This window comes from Chiloscyllium plagiosum, chromosome 2 (assembly GCF_004010195.1).
Source record: "Chiloscyllium plagiosum isolate BGI_BamShark_2017 chromosome 2, ASM401019v2, whole genome shotgun sequence".
Classification (NCBI taxonomy): Eukaryota; Metazoa; Chordata; class Chondrichthyes; order Orectolobiformes; family Hemiscylliidae; genus Chiloscyllium; species Chiloscyllium plagiosum.
Genome location: NC_057711.1, coordinates 82,905,412 through 82,929,599, shown reverse-complemented (window position 1 = coordinate 82,929,599; position 24,188 = coordinate 82,905,412). Strand labels below are relative to the sequence as shown.

Genomic DNA, 24,188 nt, shown 5'->3' with positions numbered 1-24,188 from the left:
TTTACATATTGTAAATAGTTGTGGTGCGAGCTGTGATCTCTGTGATGCTCCACTAGCTATAATTTGCCATCCTGAATATTCTGCCCTTATCCCAACTCTGTTTTTTGTTTGTTAGCCAATCCTCTATTCATGCTAATATTTCATATCCAACACCATGGCCTCTTATCTTATTAAATAGTGTAATATGTGATAGCATTTCAAAAGCCTCCTGAAAATCCAAACATATTACATCCGCTGCTTCCATTTTATCTATCCTGCTTACTATCTCCTCAAAAAATTCTAGTAAAGTTGATAGGTGTTTGTCATTTATCATACTGACTCTGCTTGCTTATGTTATGTATTTTCAAATGCTCTATTACATTCTTTATAGTAGACTCTAATATTTTCCCAAAAGCAGTCATTAAACTAATTGGCCGTTTTTATCCCCTTAACTTTTTAAATAAAGCATTATATTGGCATTTTTCAATCCTGTGGAACTTTTTATAGATTCTGAGGATACTGAAAGAAAACTACCAGTGCATCTACTGCATTTGCAGCTAGCTTTTAATATGCTAAGACACATCCCATCAGGTCCAGGAGACTTAATGGTCTTTAACCAATTAGATTCTTGTACTTATTTTTCTAGTGATAGTGCTCATATTTGTTTCCTCTCCTCCTTTTGTCCCTTGATTACTGAATAATTTTGGAATGCCTTTAGTGTCAGCTAACAGTTGAATTGTGCAGAATAAAGCCGAAAACCTCCAAGGTATGGATTTTACTTTGAGACTGCTATTCCTACTTGGATTTAGAAGAAAATTCAGCATGATGCAGAATCGCCAATGCTTTGCAAGATTGCTAGATTCTCCAAAGTGCAAATGATCATAGATTGTACCCATGGAGTTATTACAACAATATTCAACAGCCAACCAACTTTATCAACAGAAATGGCTTCCATTCAATCGATGCCCAACTTGCTATGGGCATTGACCAAGGATTACATAAGTGTTTGTCCTCTCTTCTGAAAGCAATCATGATTCCTACATGCTCAGGTACTTCCAGATGCCAGGGGTGTTCTATACACCTGAATCTTTGGATGGTCTTAGGCTGAGTCTGACGATGAAGAGAGTGAGCTGTGCCAGGCAGCTGTGGAAGCAATGCAGTGGAGGCTTTGGATGCCATATAAGTACTGAAGTCTTTTACTATGTGAAAATTTATCTTGTAGTATTTAGATCACTCAATTATAATATCTTTATTATACTCCCTTCTTTTTGGTTTTCCCATATATCACCCGGGACAGCTGAGGATGTGCCAATGGTGTTATTTCAGCTGTCACTGAGTCAAAATCTAAACCAGGACACCACACACGTGAAATAGAAATGAAGCTAGAGTAGCAAGACCACACAATAAGCATTTACAATATAATACAATACATGGGATCTCCAATATCAGGGTTCTTGGCAGAGGCAGAATTGCAGAGACTCAAACAAATGGCTCTGCCAAGCATCCAATCCAAACTTTGGGTCCACTACGTGGATGACACCTTTGTCATCACTAAACAAAACAAATTAGAGGAAACCTTCAAGACCATGAATAATATCCTTACTGGCATAAAAATTCACAAAACAGGAGGAAAACAACAACAAACTGCTAGTCCTAGATGTCACAGTAGAGTGAATAGTCAATGGAGAACTTCAAACCAGCGTCTACAGGAAAACAACACATACAGACCAAATACTGAACTACAGAAGCAATCATCCCAACACCCAGAAACGAAGCTGCAATAGAACATTATTTCAACGAGCCATTGCACACTGAAGCACAGAAGAACCTCGAAGAGCAAAGGAAAATCACCTATACAGCATATTCAAAATGAACACAGTCCACCAATTCTCAGCAACAACCCCAAACAAGCAAACAAAACGCACCTAGAAATCCTAGCCACTCTCCCCTACACCAAATACATCTCAGAAATAACTGCCAGACTACTCAGACCTCTTAGCATCATGGTAGCCCACAATCATTGTTTTTACCTTTTTAGCCCACAAACCCGCCAACACACTAAGACAGCAACTTACAAGACCCTATACAGTCGACAAGCAAAATGAACTGTCACAAACACTACATTGGACAAACAGGCAGAAAACTAGCCAACAGAATACATGAACATCAACTAGCCACAAAAAGACATGATTCACTATCACTAGTATCCTTACATACAGGTGAAGAAGGACACCACTTTGACGAGTACAAGCCAAACAGAGACACACACAAGAATTCTGAGAAGCATGGCATTCCAACTGAAACTCTATCAACAAACACATCGACTTGACCCCATCTACCATCCGCTAAATAACATCACCAACACAGGAAATGACATCACCAATCCAAGGAAACCTAAACACGTAAATAGAAAGTGGGACATAACACCAGCCCTCCAATGGAAACTCACTGATGAAGTTACCTAGTATGGTGATTAAACATCTGAAAACGAACCTTCCAGCTCCACGAGCAAACGTACATCCATAATACATCACAATATAAACAAAATATTAGTAAACAGAAAAAAACTTTCACCTTTGTGAACCTAAGTGTAATTACTGTTTTCTTAAAAGTCTATGGGTGACATTTCATGTTTCTGACCTTACTGCCTGCTGTCCTGAGGCAGGTTGCTGTTCTGCCTGTTCCTTTGTTTGGAATAACTGTTGTCACCTGTTCACTAGAGTTTGTAAAGGCCCTTGTGTTGGAAGGGTCTCATGTTCAATGCAGAAGTCCTGTCTGTTGTTGTGATCTTTTGAAAAATTGGTGTCCAGCACAGTGTGAGAGAAACACATTATCTGTGTATGATAGCTGATCTGGTGACTGCTGTGCTCTTGTCAGCTTATGGCTTCCTTTCCACCAAATCACAAGTATCCACCAAGATGTATGTATCCGCACTTATGCTGAATACTATTCAAGAATGTGAGGCTGTACCCTCTGAAGGTTCCTTCTCAGTGGTGTAACTTTGATCCAGCAGGTCTGGCAGCTACAGTTGCTAAGATTTCAACTTTGATAGAAGATGGTTTATAAAGGGCACCATCTCCATGTGAAATAACTTCACTGACCCTGATTTCCTAGAAATACACACTATTGGCATTGTAAAATAATAATTGGTGATTAAATTTCAGATTCTTAAAAACTGAAGCACACAATACTCCTCAAATGTTGCAAGCCACCAAAACCACATGCACCATTATCCCCCCCTTACCTATTTTACTCCCATCACTCTTCACTGTAATTTTTTTAAGAGAGAGCTTTCGTCTTTTAGAATCTTCTGTTGAGTTCCAGAATGTGCACACGAATTTCCCAAGTAGAATTAGAAGTCAGAATGCTGGAGTAAAATAGCAGCCAATTCTCACTTTGCAAACTTAAAGAATGAACTAGCCTGTCACCTGGTATATGTTTAAGAACACCCGGGATAAATGTAGCAGTTGGCAAGTTACTGTCAGCTTCCCAACACGCCAGTATTTTCAAGTGCTCTCCACACAGAAATTCACCCACCTGGCCAGGTTGAAATCATAACCCTGTGTGTGTCATTCATTTCCAACAATGCCCGTTAATATAATAAAACGACATTCTATGAAAAGAATTTTCTTTGTTTTATTTTCCATCCAAAAGATATTTCATTTTTGATATAATAAAAATAATATTGCTGCTAATTGAAGATTAAGTGTTGCACAAGATATTCTTGAATAATGTCTTTTTAACCTGGACATCTGAATGAGAATTCTGCATAGAATTAAAGATAACTTTACATTCGAGCAAATTATCACAATCATGCTGCTACAACAACCCAATTAATTTGATCTCAGCAGAGGGAATTGCCTGGTCAGGTTGGTGTGAACTCCATTCTTGGGGAGTTGGTTAGCAGGGGAGAAGTGTTAGCCAGTGTTGATTAAAAGCTGACATTGGAGTCACGTGTTTAACAAAACTACAGACAATAAATTTTAAGTCAGGAAGTAAGTAAGGACCAAAGAAGAAATATAAGTAGACCATTGCACACCTCGGTCCTGTATCACATTCAATACAATCTTGGTTGATCATTCCCCTTAAACTGCACATTCCTGCCTACTCTCCATATTCCTTAATTTTTTGAGAGAACAAAAATGTATGAATCTCAGTCTTATATTCTCAATGACAAAGCATTGAAAACCCTCTACAGTACAAAATTCTAAAAAGTCATAACCTTCAGGTTAAAAGTATTTCCTCATTCCAGTCCTAGATTTTAATTACTTAGCAAATGAAAATCCCCAGAACAAAGTGATAACACCCTCACATGGTGAGTTTAAGGTATTTAATCTGCCATTTAATCTGTACAACAGAAACCTCAATAAAGTGCAACATTGTTTGTGTCTCTCCATAAGTGCACAAGGAATTTGTACTGAGGCACCCAACTGTGGAAGTTGACTGTTCAGGCACCTGGCACCTCCTGAAGGTGTTTAAAAAAAGATCACTCTTACCATGATGTTCAAAACATTTAATTCAACAGATGGTGTTTGTTACAAGGAACTTACTTTGTGACTTCCTGTGTTTCTCACTCCTTAATCCAAACGATGTCAGCTGGTAAAACTTTCTTAAGAAGATTGTTCTACATTGGATATCAAGATGGGGAAGACAGGATATGGGTTTGTTGAATACAACATCTTAGAATGGTAAATTATGAGCAGCACAAATGGTATTAACCAGTTTTTGGAATTTCTTTGTTCATTTGCAGGTGTTTCTGAGGACAGGAAGTGATAGAAGGGGTGTTGAGTGGAAGATTCCGGTAATGATGTGCACTATTGCATTCAATTGTGGGTCCATAAGATAGCCTTTGCTTTTTTGTTGACCTCTGTCACATAGATGCACAATATTCAGCTGTGATAAGATGAGTGCTAATGTACACAGAGAATTCTAGCAGCAACATCCCACATCAATTCAATAAGTCTGCTTTATTGATTTTTTTTTCCATTTTGATCTTTCCTGATCCTTTTTTTAGAAGAATAAAATCCTACCTCCTTGCCATACCTGCAGGCTACCATTTTTGAGTTCCCTGTGAACCACTCTTTAAATATTTCATAGTCATAGAGCTGTACAGTGTTAAAACAGGGTAAGCTCTCCTGTTTAATTTAAAACCAGCAACACAAAAAAGATTTATCTTGTGCAGTAATCTGTGAATTTTAACAGGCCAAGAATTATTTAAAGTAAAAATTAACAACTTTATTTCGTAAAGTATATAAGAGAATAATTAACTAACAAGTATTTACAACTTTGTCCTCTAACCTATCATTTACCTTCCGCTTCCACAATACTAGTCCACTAAAGCTCCCAATTAAGATTTACAAAACAAAACTTCTTATCTCAAAACCAGGCAGCCTTCGTTTCCTATGAAATTCGGCTTCTTTCCTTCTTCTCAGGGATTTCTGCTTGACAGGTTATTGCTCTATAACGGTTATTCCTGATGAAGCCCGAAACGCTGATTTCGCTGCTCCTTGGATGCTGCCTGAACTGCTGTGCTCTTCCAGCACCACTAATCCAGAATCTTGTTTCCAGCATCCGCAGTCATTGTTCTTACCAGAGCTATTTTTCAGGCACGAGCTGAAAATGTGTTGCTGGAAAAGCGCAGCAGGTCAGGCAGCATCCAGGGAACAGGAGAATCGACGTTTCGGGCATAAGCCCTTCTTCAGGAATGAGGAAAGTTTGTCCAGCAGGCTAAGATAAAAGGTAGGGAGGAGGGACTTGGGGGAGGGGTGTCGGAAATGTGATAGGTGGAAAGCGGTCAAGGTGAGGGTGATAGGTCAGACTGGGGTGGGGGCGGAGAGGTCAGAAAGAAGATTGCAGGTTAGAAAGGCGGTGCTGAATTCGATGGATTTGACTGAGACAAGGTGGGGGGAGGGTAAATGAGGAAACTGGTGAAATCCGAGTTCATCCCTTGTGGTTGGAGGGTTCCAAGGCGGAAGATGAGGCGCTCTTCCTCCAACCGTCATGTTGTTGTGGTCTGGCGATGGAGGAGTCCAAAGACCTGCATATCCTTGGTGGAGTGGGAGGGGGAGTTAAAGTGTTGAGCCACAGGGTGGTTGGGTTGGTTGGTCCGGGTGTCCCAGAGGTGTTCCTGATCCCCAGCATCTGCTCTGATCCCCAGCATCTGCAGACCTCACTTTCTCCTATTTTTCAGGCAGTCTATTTACATGCTGGTAGCTGGACAATTGTCCTCTCAACTGTTCAATTTTCCCCGGTCTTATACTCCCAAAGCTTTTAAGATTGTCAAAATATTTAATTCAAACTTGATTGGAATTCGGTATTTTCGGGATATAATTTAAACTGATTGGCCTAATTTGAATCTATTTTGTCATTTCCAGGCAACTAGCTAATTTAGCTTTCAACCAAGTAGGACATCGTTACCTTATTGAGAACACTTGGTGCTGTCAGGGAGCTCTACCAGCTTTTAACTCTCTTATAGGTACAGTACACCCACATCTTCATAACAACCCCCCCTTTAAGAAAAAAATGAACCATCATAATGAAAAGATGGCTTCATTGTTTTTTTCTCTACTTTTAAACACATTACCCAATAAAGACAAATCTCATCTAAACTCTATTAGTTAAATCCGCGATAACGCATCTGTGATTACATTCTTCCAACCCGCAAAATATGTGATTTTTAAGTTAAAAGTCTGTAACATAAGACTCCAATGAAATAGTCTTATATTCTTGTCTTTAAAGCTTTCTAAGAATGTAAGCGGATAATGATCTGTGTACACAACTGTCTCTGACCCATTGTTTGTGACATAAACATTAAAATGTTGTAAGGCAAGTACCAAACTCAATAGTTCTTTTTCAATTGTGGAGTATTTCCCCTGGTGGATGTTGATCTTCTTTGAAAAGTAACCAACTGGCAGTTCAATCCCATCCTCATCTTCCTGTAGGAGTATAGCTCCAACTCCGATGTCACTAGCATCGATGGTGACTTTAAAGTGGTTTGAAAAGTTTGGTGTAGCTAAATCTGGTTTGATGGTTAATATGGCTTTCAAATGGTCGAATGCCTCTTGGCATTGTTCTAGCCACTGAAACTTTGTGTTCTTCAGCAAATCAGTTTACGGTGCCACTATGCTGCTGAAGTTTGGAACAAACTTCTGATAGAATCTGCTGAGTCCTAAGAATCGAAGCACCTCTTTCTTCGAGGTTGGTTATGGAAATTCCTCGATGACCTTTGTCTTTGTGTTCCGTGGGGTCAGCATTCCATGACCAATGTTATGTCCCAAGAATGTCACCTCTGCTTTCACGAATTCAGTTTTATTTAAATTTATCACCAGTTTTGCTTCTCGTAGTCATTCAAAGAGCTCTGCCAACTATACCATGTGATCTTTTCAGGACTTATTGAAGATCACTACATCGTCCAAATAGACTGCACAGTTTATTAACCCAGCCACAACTCTGTTCATGAGGCTTTGGAATATGGCGGGTGCGTTCTTCATTCCAAAGGGTATCACTTTAAACTGATATAGCCTATTTGGGAATACAAACGCAGAAATTTCTTTCACTGTCCCTGATAAAGATGCCTGCCAGTAAACACACAATAAGTCCAACTTGGTGATGTAACTGGCTTGTCCGACTTTCTCGATACAGTCCTCTAATCTTGGAATTGGATATGAGTCAGACTTTGCAACGGCGTTGACCTTCCGATAATCCAGGCAGAATCACTGAGTCCCATCTGGTTTGGAAACTAAGACGATCGGCGAACCCCACTTTCTCTGGCTTGGTTCGATGATGTCCTCGTCGAGTATGGATTCCACCTCCATCTGAACCTGTCTGGCTTTGAAAGGATTAAGCTGATGGGGTGTTGTTTATTGGAGCAGTATTCCCTATGTCTACTTTATGTACAATAGCATTAGTCCTCCCCATCTGATTCTGACATATGTCCGTATACTGCAGTAACAAATCTTTCAACTGTGTTCTATGCTCCTGAGACAGATAGCTCATGAACCTATCCTAATAAAGACAAATCTCATCAAAACTCTATCAGTTAAATCTGCGATAACGCATCTGTAATTACATTCTTCTGACCCGCAACATGCATGATTTTTAAATTAAAAGTCTGTAACATAAGACTCCAATGAAATCGTGTCATATTCTTGTCTTTAAAGCATTCTAAGGTAAGCGGATTGTGATCAATGTACACAACTGTCTCCAACGTTGTGTATATGTAATGTGTATGTTCGTGACATACACATTAAAATGCTGTAAGGACAGTACCAAACAGTCCTCAAGGACTTCTTCATTTTTTAATCTATTCTGAGGCACCTCAAAATCCACATCATCTGGATTTGATTCCTCACTCTGCAGGGCAATAATTAACATCTGTTTCTCCAGTTCTTCCTCTCTAGTATAATATAGTTTCAACATATTCACATAACATACTTGATACCATTTTTTTTCCATCTGGCATCTTTATTAAATAGTTCACCTGACTCAACTTTTTTTCAATTTGATAGGGACCACTAAACTTAGCTTTGAAGGAATCCCATGGTAACAGTACTAACACACACGTCATCTGTTCGGAAAAACATCTGAGTCTCAGAGCTTTTATCTGCCACCTGCTTCATTCTACACTATGCCCTCTTTAGGTGCTGTTTAACTATGTCGCTGACTCAATTTAGTCTCTCCCTCACCATCGATACATATTCAAAGTGTGAGTTCTGCGACTTTGGTCCTGTCAATTTCTCTTTAATTAATCTCAAAGGGCCTCTCACTTCATGACCAAATATTAACTCAAAGAGACTAAACTGAGTCGATTTGTTTGGGGCATCTCTAACAGCAATAATACTAATGGAATACCTTTATCTCAATTATTCGGGTAATCCTGACAGTACGCTCTCAACAAGGTCTTTAAGATCTGATGCCACCTTTGTAAAGCTCCCTGGGATTCAGGATGATACACAATGGATGTAAAATGCTGTATACCTAAGCTATCCATAACCTCCTTAAACAGCCTGGCATTGAAATTTGACCATTGGTCCGACTGAATCTCTCTGGGTAGACCATACTATGTGAAGAAAGCTACTAACTCCTCTACCATCTTTTTTGCCTGGATACTCCACGTTGGAATTGCCTCTGAAAATCTGGTAGACACATTCATTATGGTTAACAAGTACTGGTTCCCCTTTTAGTTCTCGGGAGGGGACCTACATAATCAATTATAACCCGGGTGAAAGGTTCTTCAAATATGGGAATTGGCAACAAAGCTTCTGGCTTTATTACCGCCTGTGGCTTACCTACCATTTGGCACGTATTACATGTACGGCAAAAGTTAACCACATGCTTGTGCATTCCAGGTCAATAAAAATGTTATTGTGCCTTAGCCGGAGTCCTTCGTACCCCTAGGTGACACAATCTGGTGCACTTCGCCCCATTTCTCCTCTGCACTAACCTGCTGTGGTCTCCATTTCCATCTTAGGATTCTATCTTTCAAATAATAACACTCAGAAATATTCACTGCCTCCTTTTCGGAGTACACATCCACATATATATCTTTTATAGTCTTGTCTTTCTGTTGCAAGTCCATTAGCCTTTCAGGACTAAACACTTCTGTCTGACCCTCTGTCTGTTCAGGCTTTTCCTGCATCATTACGTCAAACAGGGTATTCGCTAACTGAACCTCAACTGCTTCATCCTTCTCTTTGGTTTTTGCTTCGTGCTGTTACTTATGATAGTAGGATCTTGTTACCACACAGTCTGGGAAAATACCAGGATATTTGTTTTAACTCCTCAGTTTCTTGGTCTTCCTTGGGCTTCTCCACAACATGAGTGTCACTCCCACCTCGAATCCTACCAAATCATTCCCAAGAACAAACTGAATTCCTGGCACTGACACTCTGTCAATCACTCCCACTGTAACTTCCCCAGTCTTAAGTTGGCACTCCAACCTGATCGTACATAGGGGAATGCTAAATTTCTGTCCAACTATCCCACAAATAACCACACTCTCAGGTAACAGATCAAAAAGAGTGCATATTTGCTTGTCCCTTACTATCAGCCACTGGTTAGATCCTATATCTCTCAAAATTATAACTTCTTTTCCTTCTCCCCTGTTCTTTTTGAGTAAACTTTGCCCACAGAGGTGAATTCTTTATAGAGATCAGGTACTAACTCCATACTCAGACCCTGCCTAGGCTGTGCACTCTCCTGCAGCTCCTCGGCTCTTCTTGGGATCACCTTTACTACCTTCACTGATGCCACTGGCTTAGCTTCTTTTACCACATCATTTCCCATAGTGCCTTTCTTTAGTGACCAGCTCTTTGACTTTACGTGTCCCACTTTCTGGCAGTGAAAACACCTTTTCCCAGTGCTCTTCAACTGTAATTTTCTGTATCCCACTCCATTACAGTGAAAATACCTGAGGCCTTTCACCTTCTGTCCATCCTCTTGGGTTTCTTTTTTAGCCTTTGGTAAATTCTTACCAGTGCTCGCAACTCTTTGTTTCGCAGTGTAGGATCTCCCCTTCTTCCAACTTCCATCCCTCACAGGACGAAAGTTTGGCCAGAAGCTTGTCTTATGGACCAACATGTACCTATCTGCTAATTCTGCTGCCCTTCTCACTTCCTGAACTTTCTGTTCCTTCACGTGAATTCTTACCATCTCTGGAAGTGAGTTTTTTAAACTCCTCCAGCAGAATAATCTCTCTTAGAGCCTCAAAGGTCGTTTTTTTTAACTTACAGGGGCAGCACAGTGGCTCAGTGGTTAGCACTGCTGCCTCATAGCACCAGGGTCCCAGATTCGACTCCAGCGTCAGGTGACTGTCTGTGTGAAGTTTGCACATTCTCCATGTGTCTGCGTGGGTTTTCTCTGGGTGCTCTGGTTTCCTCCCACAGTCCAAAGATGTGCAGGTCAGGGGAATTGGCCATGTTAAATTGCCCATAGTGTTAGGTGCATTAGTCTGAGGGAAATGGGTGGGTTACTCTTCAGAGGGTCAGTGTGGACTGGTTGGCCCGAAGGGCCTGTTTCCACGCTGTAGGGATCTATTTTCAAAGCACACACTCATTGATCAAAATGACTATGTTTAATTATTTCAAACTCAACATAAGTCTGACCTCGTTCCTTCTTTGTGTTTCTGAACCATTGTCTATATGCTTCTGGTACCAATTCATAAGCACTTAAAATAGCCTGTTTAACCTCTTCATAATCTCTTGACATATCTTCTCACATCTTTCTCATCAAAACGTGGCAGAGTTTTGACATATTTATATATATATCACTACCTTCTCTTTTAATCTCCATCCTGTTAACTTGCCTTTGCTAAGTCACAACTTCTCAAGTTCAAATTCTCTCTCTCTTTCTCGCTCCTTTTCTTCTTTACTGCACTTGTTTGTTTCTCTGTTACACCTAAGCATTGTGTAATTCCCTTACAATTTCAGCTTTCTTTTTGTCCTTGGTTAAACCCAAATCTAACTTCTTTGCTAATTCTAAAAGTATGGCCATTTTCTTTCCTTCTAAACTTCCTTTGTAAATTTGAGAATCATCTTCAAATCCCAGAAACTCTTCAGCAATTTTAAGAGCCATTTCTCTTGCTTTTAATTAAATCAACTATACATCACCGAAATTAAATAAATTGTCTTCACTTATGTTTTATTTGAAGATCTAGGGCGCTAATCTACAAGTGTTTAAATTTATTCAAATCTGTCTAAACCAGTTCAAATCATGGACGCGAGCCCCCAAATTGTTACAACACAGGGTAAACTCTCCTGCTTCATTTAAAACAGCAACACAGAAAAGATTTATCCCATGCAGTAATCTGTGAAAATTCGAGGCCAAGAATTATTTAAAGCAAAAATTAACAACTTTATTTCTTCAAGTATAACAACTATTTACAATTCAGTCCTCTAACCTATCGTTTACCTTTCCCTTCCACAATACTAGTCCGATAAAACTCCAAATTAAGATTTACAAAACAAATCTTCTTATCTTAAAACTAGGCAGCCTTCTTTTTCTCTGAATTCCGGTCTTCTTTTCTTCCTCTTAGGGATTTCTGCTTCATAGCTTACTGATCTATAATGGTACTTTTAAGAGAGCTATTTTTCAGGCAGTCTTTTTACATGCTGGTATCTGGGCAGTTCTCCCCAGTCTTATACTCCCAAAGCATCAGATTATGTCATTGGCTTTTAAGATTGTCAATATATTCAATTCAAATTTGATTGGAATTTGGTATTTTTTGGGGTATAATTTAAACTGATTGGCCTAATTCGAATCAGTTTTGTTGTTTCCAGGCAATCAGCAAATGTAGTGTACAACCAAGTGTTACATTGTTCATTTATTCAGAACTTTGGTGCTGTCAGGTAGCTCTACCAGCTTTTAACTCTCTTAAAGGTACAGGACACCCACATCTTCATAACAACAGCATGGAAATAAAGACTTCAGTCCAACTTATCCATACCAACCACATATCCTAAATTAATCCAGTCCTATTTGCCAGAATTTGGCTCATCTCTCTCTAAACCACTTCTATTCATATACCCATCCAAATGCCTTTAAAATATTGTAATTGCACTAGCCTCCACCATTTCCTCTGGCAGCTCATTTCATACTCACACCACCCTCTGTGTGAAAAAGTTGCCCCTGAGGCCCCTTTTGAATCTGTCGCTTCTCAACTTAAACTATGCCCTTAGTTTTGGACTCTACTCACCTGGGGAAAAGACCTTAGCTATTTTCCCAATCCATGCCCCTCATGATTTTATAAACTTCTCTAAGTTTACCCCTCACCCCTGGTAGTCCAGGAAAAGCAGCCTAGCCTATTCAGCCTCTCCCAATAGCTCAAACACTCCAACCTTGGCAACAGCCTTGTAAATCTTCTCTGATCCCTTTCAAGTTTATTAGCACCCTGTAGTAGAGAGACCAGAACTGAATGCTGTATTCCAAAAGTGGCCTAATGAATATCATGTACAGCCGCAACATAACCTCCCAACACTTATATCAAACACTTTCTTCACTATCCTGTCTACTTGTGACTCTACTTTCAAGGAACTACAAACCTGTCCTCCAAGGTCTCTTTGTTCAGCAACACTGCACAGGACTTTACCATTAAGTGTATAAGCCCTGCCCTGATTTGCCTTTCCAAAATGCAACACCTCACATTTATCTAAATTAAATTCCATCTGCCACTCCTCAGTCCATTAGAGGGCTACCACTTTGTATCCACACTCTTTGCACTAATATAACTCTATTTCCAATATGGGTAAATTTGTTGTCTATTCATTTAACATGTCTAAATCTTTTTGTCGCCTCTTTTTGACCTCCTTACCAGCTACATTCCCAATAAAGGGGCAGCACGGTGACACAGTGGTTAGTACTGCTGCCTTGCAGCGCCAGAGACATGGGTTCAATTCCCACCTCAGGTGACTCTCTGTTTAGAGTTTGCACATTCTCCCCGTGTCTGCGTGGGTTTCCTCCGGGTGCTCCGGTTTCCTCCCACAATCCAAAAATGTACAAGTTAGGTGAATTGGCCATGCTAAATTGCCCGGAGTGTTAGGTGAAGGGGTAAATGTAGGGGAATGGGTCTGGGTGGGTTGCGCTTCGGTGGGTCGGTGTGGACTTGTTGGGCTGAAGGACCTGTTTCTACACTGTAAGTAATCAAACTTTGTATTTGCAGTCTTCATTATGGATCGCCCAAAGTGAAGGCATTAGCACTGATTCTGTTTAACTCAATTGGATGCAACATGCCAACTGGAAAATGGCCCAGTTATCCCTAATCTCTGCTTCCAGTCCAATAAACAATGTGCTACTCCCAAGTGTAAGAGCCTTTGTCTTGCAAATTAACCTTTTTGGTGGCATTTTTTCAAATGCACTTGGAAATTCAAGTATACTTGTATAAAAGGCTTCCTTTTTGTTCACCCTATGTTCAAAACAACTGGAATAAACTTGCAAAATATAGTTTCTGCTTCATAAAACATGTGCAATTTTGTCTGATGATAACATGATTTGCTGAATGCACTGCTAAGGGTTTAACAACAGATTCCAGCATTTTCATGACGATTTAGAGTCATAGAGTCATAGAGATGTACAGCATGGAAACAGACCCTTCGATCCAACCCATCCATGCTGACTAGATATCCCAATCAATCTAGTCCCACCTGCCAGCACCCGGCCCATATCCCTCCAAACCCTTCCTATTCATGTACCCATCCAAATGCCTCTTATATGTTGCAATTGTACCAGCCTCCACCACTCCTTCTGGCAGCTCATTCCATACACATACCACCCTCTGTATGAAAAAGTTGCCTCTTAGATCTCTTTTATATCTTTCCCCTCTCACTCTAAACCTATGCCCTCTAGTTCTGGACTCCCCCACCCCAGGGAAAAGACTTTGTCTATTTATCTTATCCATTCCCCTCATAATTTTGTAAACCTCTATAAGGTCACCCCTCAGCTTCCAACGGTCCAGGGAAAACAGCCCCAGTCTGTTCAGCCTCTCCCTATAGCTCAAATCCTCCAACCCTGGCAACATCCTTGTAAATCTTTTCTGAATCCTTTCAAATTTCACAACATCTTTCCGATAGGAAGGAGACCAGAAATACAAACAATATTCCAACAGTGACCTAACCAATGTCCTGTACAGCTGCAACATGACCTCTCAATTCCTGTAATCAATACTCTGACCAATAAAAGAAAGCATACCAAATGCCTTCTTCACTATCCTATCTACCTGCCACTCTACTTTCAAGGAGCTATGAACCTGCACTCCAAGCTCCCTTTGTTCAGCAACACTCTCTAGGACTTACCATTAAGTATATCAGTCCTGCTAAGATTTGCTTTCCCAAAATGCAGCACCTCGCATTTATCTAAATTAAACTCCATCTGCCACTCCTCAGGCCATTGGCCCGTCTGAACAAGATCTCGTTGTAATCTGAGGTAATCTTCTTCACTGTCCACTACACCTCCAATTTTGGTGTCATCTGCAAACTTACTAACTGCACCTCTTATGCTCGCATCCAAATCATTTATGTAAATGACAAGAAGTAGAGGATCCAGCACCGATCCTTGTGGCACTCCATTGGTCACAGGTCTCCAGTCTGAAAAACAACCCTCCACCACCACCCTCTGTCTTCTACCTTTGAGCCAGTTCTGTCTCCAAATAGCTAGTTCTCCCTGTATTCCGTGAGATCTAACCTTGCTAACCAGTCTCCCAGGGGGAACCTTGTCGAATGCCTTACTGAAGTCCATATAGATCTTGACGTCAGACAACCTGGCCTGTAATTCTTAGTTATACCTCTACCTCCTTTTCGCATGGCAGAGTTACATTTGTTAACATCTAATCCACAAGCACCATTCCAGAACCCAAGGAATTTTGGAAAATCATAACAAGTGCATTACTTTTCCAGCTAGTTCTTTTCAAATTCTTGGATGCAGGTCGTCTGCTCTTAGGGATTTGTTGACATTCAGTTGCTCAGGCTTCTACAAACCATTTCATTACTAATTTTATTTACCTTACACTTCTCACTCCTGTTAACTGTTTAGTTAACCTTCATTTTTTCGTACACAATATGTACCTTCTATTTTGAAGACAGATAGCATGTGAAGGTAGTATCTGTAGAGACAGAGATAGTTAACGTTGAGTCCAATTTGTCTCTTCTTCAGTATCCAAACCAGTGTTCTGGTTAACCTTTTCTCTCTCCACAGATGCTGCCAGAGCTGCTGAGCATCTCCAGCACTTTGTTTTTATTTTAAATCCCCAGTATCTGCAATACTCTGCTCTTATTGAAGTCTCCTTTCATACCAATGGCGTTGGCTTTGTATAACTTTAAAATTCTTATGCATGACTGGATTATATTGCTTTCAAATTTAATATGGAACTCAAACAGATTATGATTGCTTTGTCACAGGGTGTCTTTTATTTTAAAATGATTAATCAAACCTGCCTCATTACACGTTGTTAGAAATGATAGCTGCTTGGTTCCACCACGTACTGTTCCAGGAAACTATTGTGACATTATTTCAAACTCATATTTCAGTCTACCTTTGCAAATTTGATTGCTTCATTAAGAGAAGAGACAAATAAAGCAAGATGAGGAGTTTCTTACATACAGTAGCCAGAATGAAAAGTCACTATTATGTTTATATTAAGCAAAGTTAAACAGCATTACTTGTTCATTACTTATATAGAATTTAGTGAATGCAAGTTGTATCAACAGAATTAAAGTGCTGAGTTCATTGTTCTGTTCTTCATCTTTCTCTGCAATAAAGCACTTTGCAAGATCCATTTCTTGGGAAAGTAGGACCTATTCAAATCCAACGGGGTGCACCTGAGCCAAAATGCAGACTCACATCTTTGCAGGGCTTTGGGACTGTGATTGGTGGAGGTTTAAATTAATTTTTCAGGAGGAAAGAATATGTAGTGAAGGTACAATAACAGATGATGCACAGACAAATATAGAAGATAATACAGTCAATCTAGTAGGCAGACTGTATACAGTTAAGGCCACTGGGAGAACAGCAAGGCTGTATGGCATTTATTTTAATACGATGAGTCTGGTGAATAAGTCAGATGAGTTGCGTGTACTGATTAACACACAGGGTTCTGATACAATTGCTATCTCAGAGACATGGTTGAGTGAGGGGAGGACTAGCAACTCAATATTCTGGAATTCAGAGTGTTAGGGATGGGAGGGTTATGTCTAAAATAGGGGATGATATTACAATAATCATCAAAGAGTTAATTATTGCAATAATGAGGGATGATACCTTGGATGGTTCCTTAACTGAAGCCATATGTTGAATGTAAGAAGGAAAAAGAGACAGTCTTGGCAGTATATTATAGTTGCACAAACAGTCAGGGAGAGAAAAAAGGGCATATATATTGGTTTTTCAAATAAGTATGAAATTAAACGGGTAGTACCAGTAGGTCATTTCAATTTCTCCAATGTTAGCTGGGATAGACAAAGTGTGACATAGTTCTTAAAAATATGTCCACAAGAGCTTTCAAGATAGCACATGGAAAGTCCTAATTTTAGGGAACAAACCTGGGCAAGTGTGTCTGCTGAAGTAGTTTGGTAAGGTAGTTGTGGAAAAAGACAAATATGACTGGAAATAAAGATTCTGAATTGGGGCAAGTCAATTATAATATGATAAGACAAGATATGGCCAAAGTAGGCTGCAAGCAGCTACTTGTCAGAAAATCTACATCACAGCAGTGGGAGTCTTCTAAAAAGTGGAAGTGCGGGCCAACATGTTCCTATAAAGGTGACAGAAAATGATAGCCAAAGAATGTTTTTCGAACTGAAATTCTGTGTCCAATAGCATACTGCAGGGTTCAGTGCTGCATACATTAAAGTTCTAGACATAAATGTAGGAGTTGAAAATGTGTTGCTGGAAAAGCGCAGCAGGTCAGGCAGCATCCAAGGAGCAGGAGAATCGACGTTTCGGGCATGAGCCCTTCTTCAGGAATAAATGTAGGAGTTTTGATCAGTAAGTTCACAGATGACACAAAGGTTGGTGGTGTGTTAAACTGCGATGAGGAAAACCTTAAAGAACATAACAGCAGGCTGGTCAGATGAGCAGAACAGTGGCAAATGGAACTTAATCTGAAAAAGTGTGAGGTGATGAATTTTGGGAGGCTAACAAGTCAAGAAAGTACACACTGAATGGTAGGACTCTAGTAGTACAGAGGACCTGAGGGACCTTGATGTACATGTCCTTAGACTGGATAAGGCAGTTAAAAAAGTTTGTGGAATACTTGGTTTTATTAGACAAGATATTAAATACAAGAGCAGGGAGGATATGAAGAAGTTGTATAAGATGTAAGCAAGGCCATACTAAGGGAAACATAATTGAGGTATAAAAAATTATGATAAAGATACATTGGAAGAAACATTTCTGAGAGAAAGTGGGGAGTGCAGATGCTGGAGAGTCCGAGTCGAAAGGTATGGCACTAGAAAAGCACAGCAGGTCAAGTAGCATCTGAGAAGCAGGAGAGTCGACGTTTTGGGCATAAGCCCTTCATCAAGAATGTGGGAAGGAACATTTCCCCTTAGTGGAAGAGTCAATAACCAAGGAACATAGATTTAAAGTAAGCTGCAGAAGGTTTACAGGAGATTTAAGAAAACAGCTTTTTCATCCAGAGAGTGGTGAGTATCTGAAATTCACTACTTGAGAGGGTGGTAGAAGCAGGAATCATCAATAATATTTCAGAAGTATTTAGATGAACACTTGAAATGCCATAACATACAAGACCACGAGCCAAATGCAGGAATATCGGATGATAGTAGATATGTGCTTGATAACCAGGCAGACACGATGGCCAAAAGAACTCTATGTTGTAAAACTCTATGACTCTGTGAATTAGATTTTGACCCTTCTGGTGTTAATCGGCCTATTGAAGACAGACATAAATGAAAAACACAAATATCCAAATAAATGGGGGTAATATAGTTTCCTCCAAGGACTACACATTTTTGGTAACAATATTGGATAATGCCCACCACAGTTAGAGCTGTTCTGAAATGAAAGAGCCAATCTTGGGAGCTTTAAGTCATGACAGGATTCATTGTCAAAGATTCTTTTAACAATGCATTCAATGGTAAATACAAATAATAATTTTTCTGGCACTGAGAATTGGCTATTACAAATGTGGAGTTTCTTTTTTTTCTGTTTTTGTCATTGGATATCCAAAATAGTTTTTAAAATATTAATTATTTTTCTTTTCCTTTTTTTTGCTTTATTCCTTCGATTTAATCTTTCTTTCCCATTTTTCATTTATTTTCTGTGTCTGATTTGGCATTGAATTTCTCTCACTCTAATTTCTAACTCATTGCTAATGTAAAATCTGGTTGGTTAGGGAGATAAATTATTGCTTACCTCATTTACTTGGGTCCATTTCCTTCACTGCAATGTTATCAATTTGTACTTTAAGTAATTGGGGCACAAAATATCACTGAGATTAAATGGACAATGTATGTTCAACTAACAATGGGCACCATTCATTGTCCTTACATGGAAAATTATGTAGTAATAATGCAAAATTTATACCTGCTACACAGGCGGTCATGAAGCTGGCAACAGTACCGGAAATGAGAGCCCGAACACTGACACTTGTTATGTCATGCAGTCTTTGTGGAGCCAAAGAAGCTGTCAAAAAATCAAATTGATAAACATAGGAATTGATAAACAAAAATTGATAAACATATAAATTTATATAGCTGAGATATGTATATTTGCTGTAATTATTGTTGATCAAACCAGTCTGCGATTGTTGTCAGTAGTAGAAAGATATTTAGTAAAATATTTGAATAAAATATTTATCAATACTTTATGATTCAATCTAGTTCATAATGTATGACTATTATAAGCCATTACATCATTTTTGCATAAAAATATATTTCTGTTTAAATAAAATCTTTGACTTTACTCCCTTCTATAATACTTTATTGACAAATATTTTTTCCAGTAAGGATTTTTTTAAAAAAAATCTTTTGTTTGCCTCTTCTGATGATAGAATTCCTGGTGGTGAACAGTTCCATAGGGCTCTGTTGTAGCATTTCTTTATGCATACCCCTTGTCTTTGGCCATAGAGAATGGTAAAAGTACAGTTGACAATGACATCAATTAGGGCAATCTTCATCTAACATTAAAAATAGGCAATAAAAACAGAAACTCCCTCTTAGTCTCTCCCTCATGTTTTGGTAACAGTTGATGGTAATGATTCTACTGTTTTGAAGTATCCTTCCTCTGTATGTATATTTGTTTCTTGTGCATTACCATCATCTTTTTCTTTGCAATTAAATCCCTTTTTATATTTATTTATCCTGCTTTCCACATTATCATATGCCTTCCCTTTCATTCTTTCTTCTTCAGTTCCGCGTATTTATTACAGCCTGGAGGCAGTCACCTAACACTGAAGAGTAGATTATGGTGGGCTTGGTATCATGGAGTGCTTAATGCCTAAACACTACACCATAGTAGTGTTTCCTTCCTTTCGTTCTATTAGATTAGATTAGATTACTTACAATGTGGAAACAGGCCCTTTGGCCCAACAAGTCCACACCGACCCGCCGAAGCGCAACCCACCCATTCCTCTACATTTACTCCTTACCTAACACTACGGGCAATTTAGCATAGCCAATTCACCTAACCTGCACATCTTTGGACTGTGGGAGGAAACTGGAGCACCTGGAGGAAACCCACGCAGACACAGGGAGAATGTGCAAACTCCACACAGTCAGTCGCCTGAGTCGGGAATTGAACCTGGGTCTCTGGCGCTGTGAGGCAGCAGTGCTAACCACTGTGCCACCGTGCCGCCCACTAACCTCTAACCAAAAATAAAAGGAGTGTAGAGAGATGTGCTACTGCAAAATTTGTTGGTTGCAGTGTATGTAGTTTGGTGTCTGAGTGAGAATGAATGGAGAGGACCCTGGGAAGGTAAGAGATTATAAAAACTTGCCACATGGATTTAGGGTCTGCACTTCAGGACCGGAGCTGAGCCGGACCGAATAGCAATCAGTCTAGGAAGGTAAGAGGTTCTGAATCAAAATTAAAAGTCAGACAACACCTATAGTCCAACAGGTTTATTGGAAACACTAGTTTTCGGAGTGCTGCTCCTTCATCAAGTGGTTGTGTAGCCCTGCAAAAGCTAGTGTTTCCAAATAAACCTGTTGGACCATAACCTGGTGTTGTGTGATTTTTAACTTTGTACACTGCAGTCCCACAACGGCACCCCCACATTCTGTATAAAAATGGTTTTGACTGAGGAAAAACTGAAAAGTGGCATCATAGGAGGGCTGTGATTTGATTGGCTAATAAAAGGTCTGCTAAATTTGAACCTTGCTAATTTCTTCGTTACAACTTATTTATTTATTGCATAAGCAGAGATACAAAAATAGTTAAAAATTTTAAAAAACAAATTCATAATGCATTGAGTAAGGATAGAGGGTCAGGTGATGTGTTGTTTCTGCATGATGTCAGAGCTGGTGGTTCCCAGTGACCACGTCACTGTTGGTTCCTGGATGCTGTATTTCAGAAGACAGTCACACCCCCTCAGACTAACTCAAATTTGGCCAGTGGTCAGGGATAGGAGGGTGTGACTGTGTGAGGTAGGTAGAGGGATCTAGGAGGTAGGGTTACAGGAGCCTCAGCCCTGGTCCTTGTCCAACAGGTTCAAGAGTTTTGCTCGCTATGTGAATGGGAATAGGGACTGCAGGGAGGATGAGCCAACTGACCATAGCAATGTGGTTCCGGGGGTGCGGGAGAGAAATGCGGATAGTATGGTTTGAGGCATAGACACTGTTCTCTGTGACTAGGATCAAGAGTTCCATAGTTTGCACTGCCTGCCTGGTGCTCGGTTCGGGATATCGCATCTGGGCTGGAGAGGAACTTGGAGTGGGAGGGTGAAGATCCAGTGGTCATAGTCCATGTAGGTACCAACAACATAGATAAAACTCAGGCAGAGGTTCTGCTAAGGGAGTATGAACAACTGGGACTAAAATTAAAAGCAGAACCAAAAAGGTAATAATCTCTGGATTACTACCTGAGCCATGAGATAATTGTCACAGGGTCAATAAGATTAAGCAGCTAAATGCGTGGCTCAAAGATTGACGTGGGAGAAATGGGTTAGAATTCATGGGACATGAGCACCAGTAGTAGGGAAGAAGGGACCTTTTCCGATGGGATGGTCTTCACCTGACGTTTTGGGCATAAGCCCGTCATCAGGAATTACTGATGAAGGCCTTATGCCCAAAAACATCAATTGTCCTGCTCCTTGGATGCTGCCTGACCTGCTGTGCTTTTCCAACACCACACTCTCAACAGAAAATATGTGTAGGAAAGGAAAAATTTCAATATGCAGGTGGACTGGGAAAATCAGGTTGGTAGTGGATTGCAAGACATGGAATTTGTGGAATGTCTATGAGATGGCCTTTTGGATCAGCTTGTGGTGGAGCCACTAGGGAACAGGCAATATTGGATTTAGTGTTGTGCAATGAGGCAGACTTGATAAGGAAGCTTAAGGTGAAGAAACCCTTAGAAGCAGTGATCATAATATGAATGAATTTACTCTGCAATTTGAGAGGAAGAAGATAGAATCAGAGGTAACAGTATAATAGCTAAATAAAGGCAACTATAGAGCCATGAGGAAGGAGCTGGGTAGAATTGACTGGGAGAGGTGCCAAGCAGGAAAGGTAGTGGAATAGCAATGGCAGGTGATTCTGGGAGTAATTCAGGAGACACAGCAGAGAAGCATGGTAGAGGGAGGATGAGGCAATCATGGCTTACTAAGGAAGTTATGGATAGCATAAAAGTAAAAGAGAAAGCATATAATGCAGTGAAGGGCAGTGGGAAACCAGAGGATTTGAAAGTTTACAAAGGACAACAGAGGGCAACAAAAAAGAAATAAGTGGGGAGAAGATCAAATTGGAGAGTACGTTAGTTAGAAATAACAAAGGAAGACTGTAAGAGTTTCTTTCGATTATATAAAGGGCAAAAGAGAAGCAAAAGTGAGCATTGGGCCACTGGAAAATGATGCTGATTAGATAGTAGTGGGGAACAAGGAAATGGATGAGGAATGAAATAATTACTTCCCGTCAGTCTTCACAGTGGAAGATACGAGTAATGTCTCAAAAGTTCAGGAGAGTGAAGGGGCAGAGCTGAGAATGGTGGCCATTATCAAGGAGTAGGTGCTAGAAAAACTGATGGCCTAAAGGTGGATAAATTGCCTGGACCAGATAGATTACACCCCAGAGTTCGAAGAGAGATAGCTGAAGAGATAGTGGATGTGTTACTGGTGATCTTACAGGAATTGCTAGTAGAGGGTCCCAGAGGATTGGAAAATTATTAATGTGACATCTCTGTTAAAAAAGGGAGTAAGACAAAAGACTGAAAACTACAGATCAATTAGCTTAACCTCAGTCTTGGCTAAGATCCTGGAACCCATTATGAAGGTTGTGATTTCTGAATACTTGGAACTGTATAGTAAAATAGTGCAAAGTCAGCATGGTTTCATCAAGGGAATTCATGCCTGACAAATCTGTTAGAATTCTTTGAGGAAGTAACATGCAGGTTAGACCAAGGACAGCCAATGGATGTTATCTACCTGGACTTCAAGAAGGCCTTTGACAAGGTGCCGCCCAGGAGGCTACTGAGTAAGATAAGGGCCCATGGTGTCAGAGGGAAGGTGCTAGCATGGATAGAAGCTTGGCTGTTTGGCAAAATTATAGATTAAAGGGTCTTCTCAGGATAGCAGCTGGTGACAAGTGCTGTCTGCAAGGCTCAGTGTTGGGCCCACAACTTCTCAGTTTATACATTAACAATCTAGACAGAGGAACTGAGGGTATTCTGGCTAAGTTTACAGATGATACAAAGATAGATAGAGGGACTGGTAACATTGAGGAGGCGGGGAGACTGCAGAAGGATTGAGACAAGTTAGGAGCGTGAGCAAAGAAGTGGCAGATGGAGTACATGGCAAAGTATAAGGTAGGAAGAATGGAGGCATGGACTATTTTGTAAATGGGGAGAATATTCAGAAGTCTGAAGTGCAAAGAGATTTGGGAATTCTAGTCAGGATTCTCTCAAGGGAAACTTGAGTCAGTAGTTGGGAACGCAAATGCAATGATGGCATTTATTTTGGGATGAGTTGAATATACAAGCAGGGATGTACTTCTGAGACTCTGTCAGGCTTTGGTCAGACCACAATTGAAGTGTTCTGTGCAGCTTTGGGCCCCATATCTCAGAAAGGATGTATTTGCCCTGAACCGTGTTCAGAGGAGGTTCACTACAATGGTCACATGAATGAAAAGCTTAACATACGAGGAATGTTTGAGGACTCTGGGTCTATACTTGATGGAGTTTAGAATGTTGAGGGGGGATCTAACTGAAACATACAGAAAGGGCAATGAACTTAGAAATATCAAAGCTTTATAATTGCATGGATAAAGGTGTAATGAGAAACTAATAATCTAACAAACGTATTGGCAATAAGTCTATTTGCATTCTGAAATAGTTTCAAATGAAATTAAATTATCATTTCCTAATCAGCAAAATTAAAACTGAAATCAAGTGGGAAAACCAGCATTGGATTTTCTTATTGGGGAAAACTGTCTCCAAATAATTTTTGGAATCCCACTTAATGTAGCGAGATGTTATTTTGACTCAATCTGTCACTTAAGAGCAATTATCCCTGAGCACACCAAAAATCAATAAAAGCAGCCTCCAACACCTTCCCC

The 24,188-nt window shown here is 40.0% G+C and overlaps 1 protein-coding gene across 5 annotated transcripts in view; it reads right to left on the bottom strand.

The window, feature by feature from the left end:
• LOC122561322 (solute carrier family 28 member 3-like) overlaps positions 1–24,188 on the bottom strand; it is a 196,365-nt gene that overhangs the window by 20,849 nt on the left and 151,328 nt on the right. For 4 of the 5 annotated variants that reach the window (XR_006314992.1, XM_043713019.1, XM_043713029.1 and 1 more), the window contains one exon: positions 19,006–19,104. Coding sequence is in view for 4 of the 5 variants with exons in the window: in XM_043713019.1 (XP_043568954.1) it covers positions 19,006–19,104 (99 nt within the window). In the remaining variant the exon portion in view is untranslated. Of the gene's footprint in view, positions 1–18,977; positions 19,105–24,188 lie in introns of those variants that run through there. The other variant, XM_043713050.1, reaches the window with a different exon arrangement.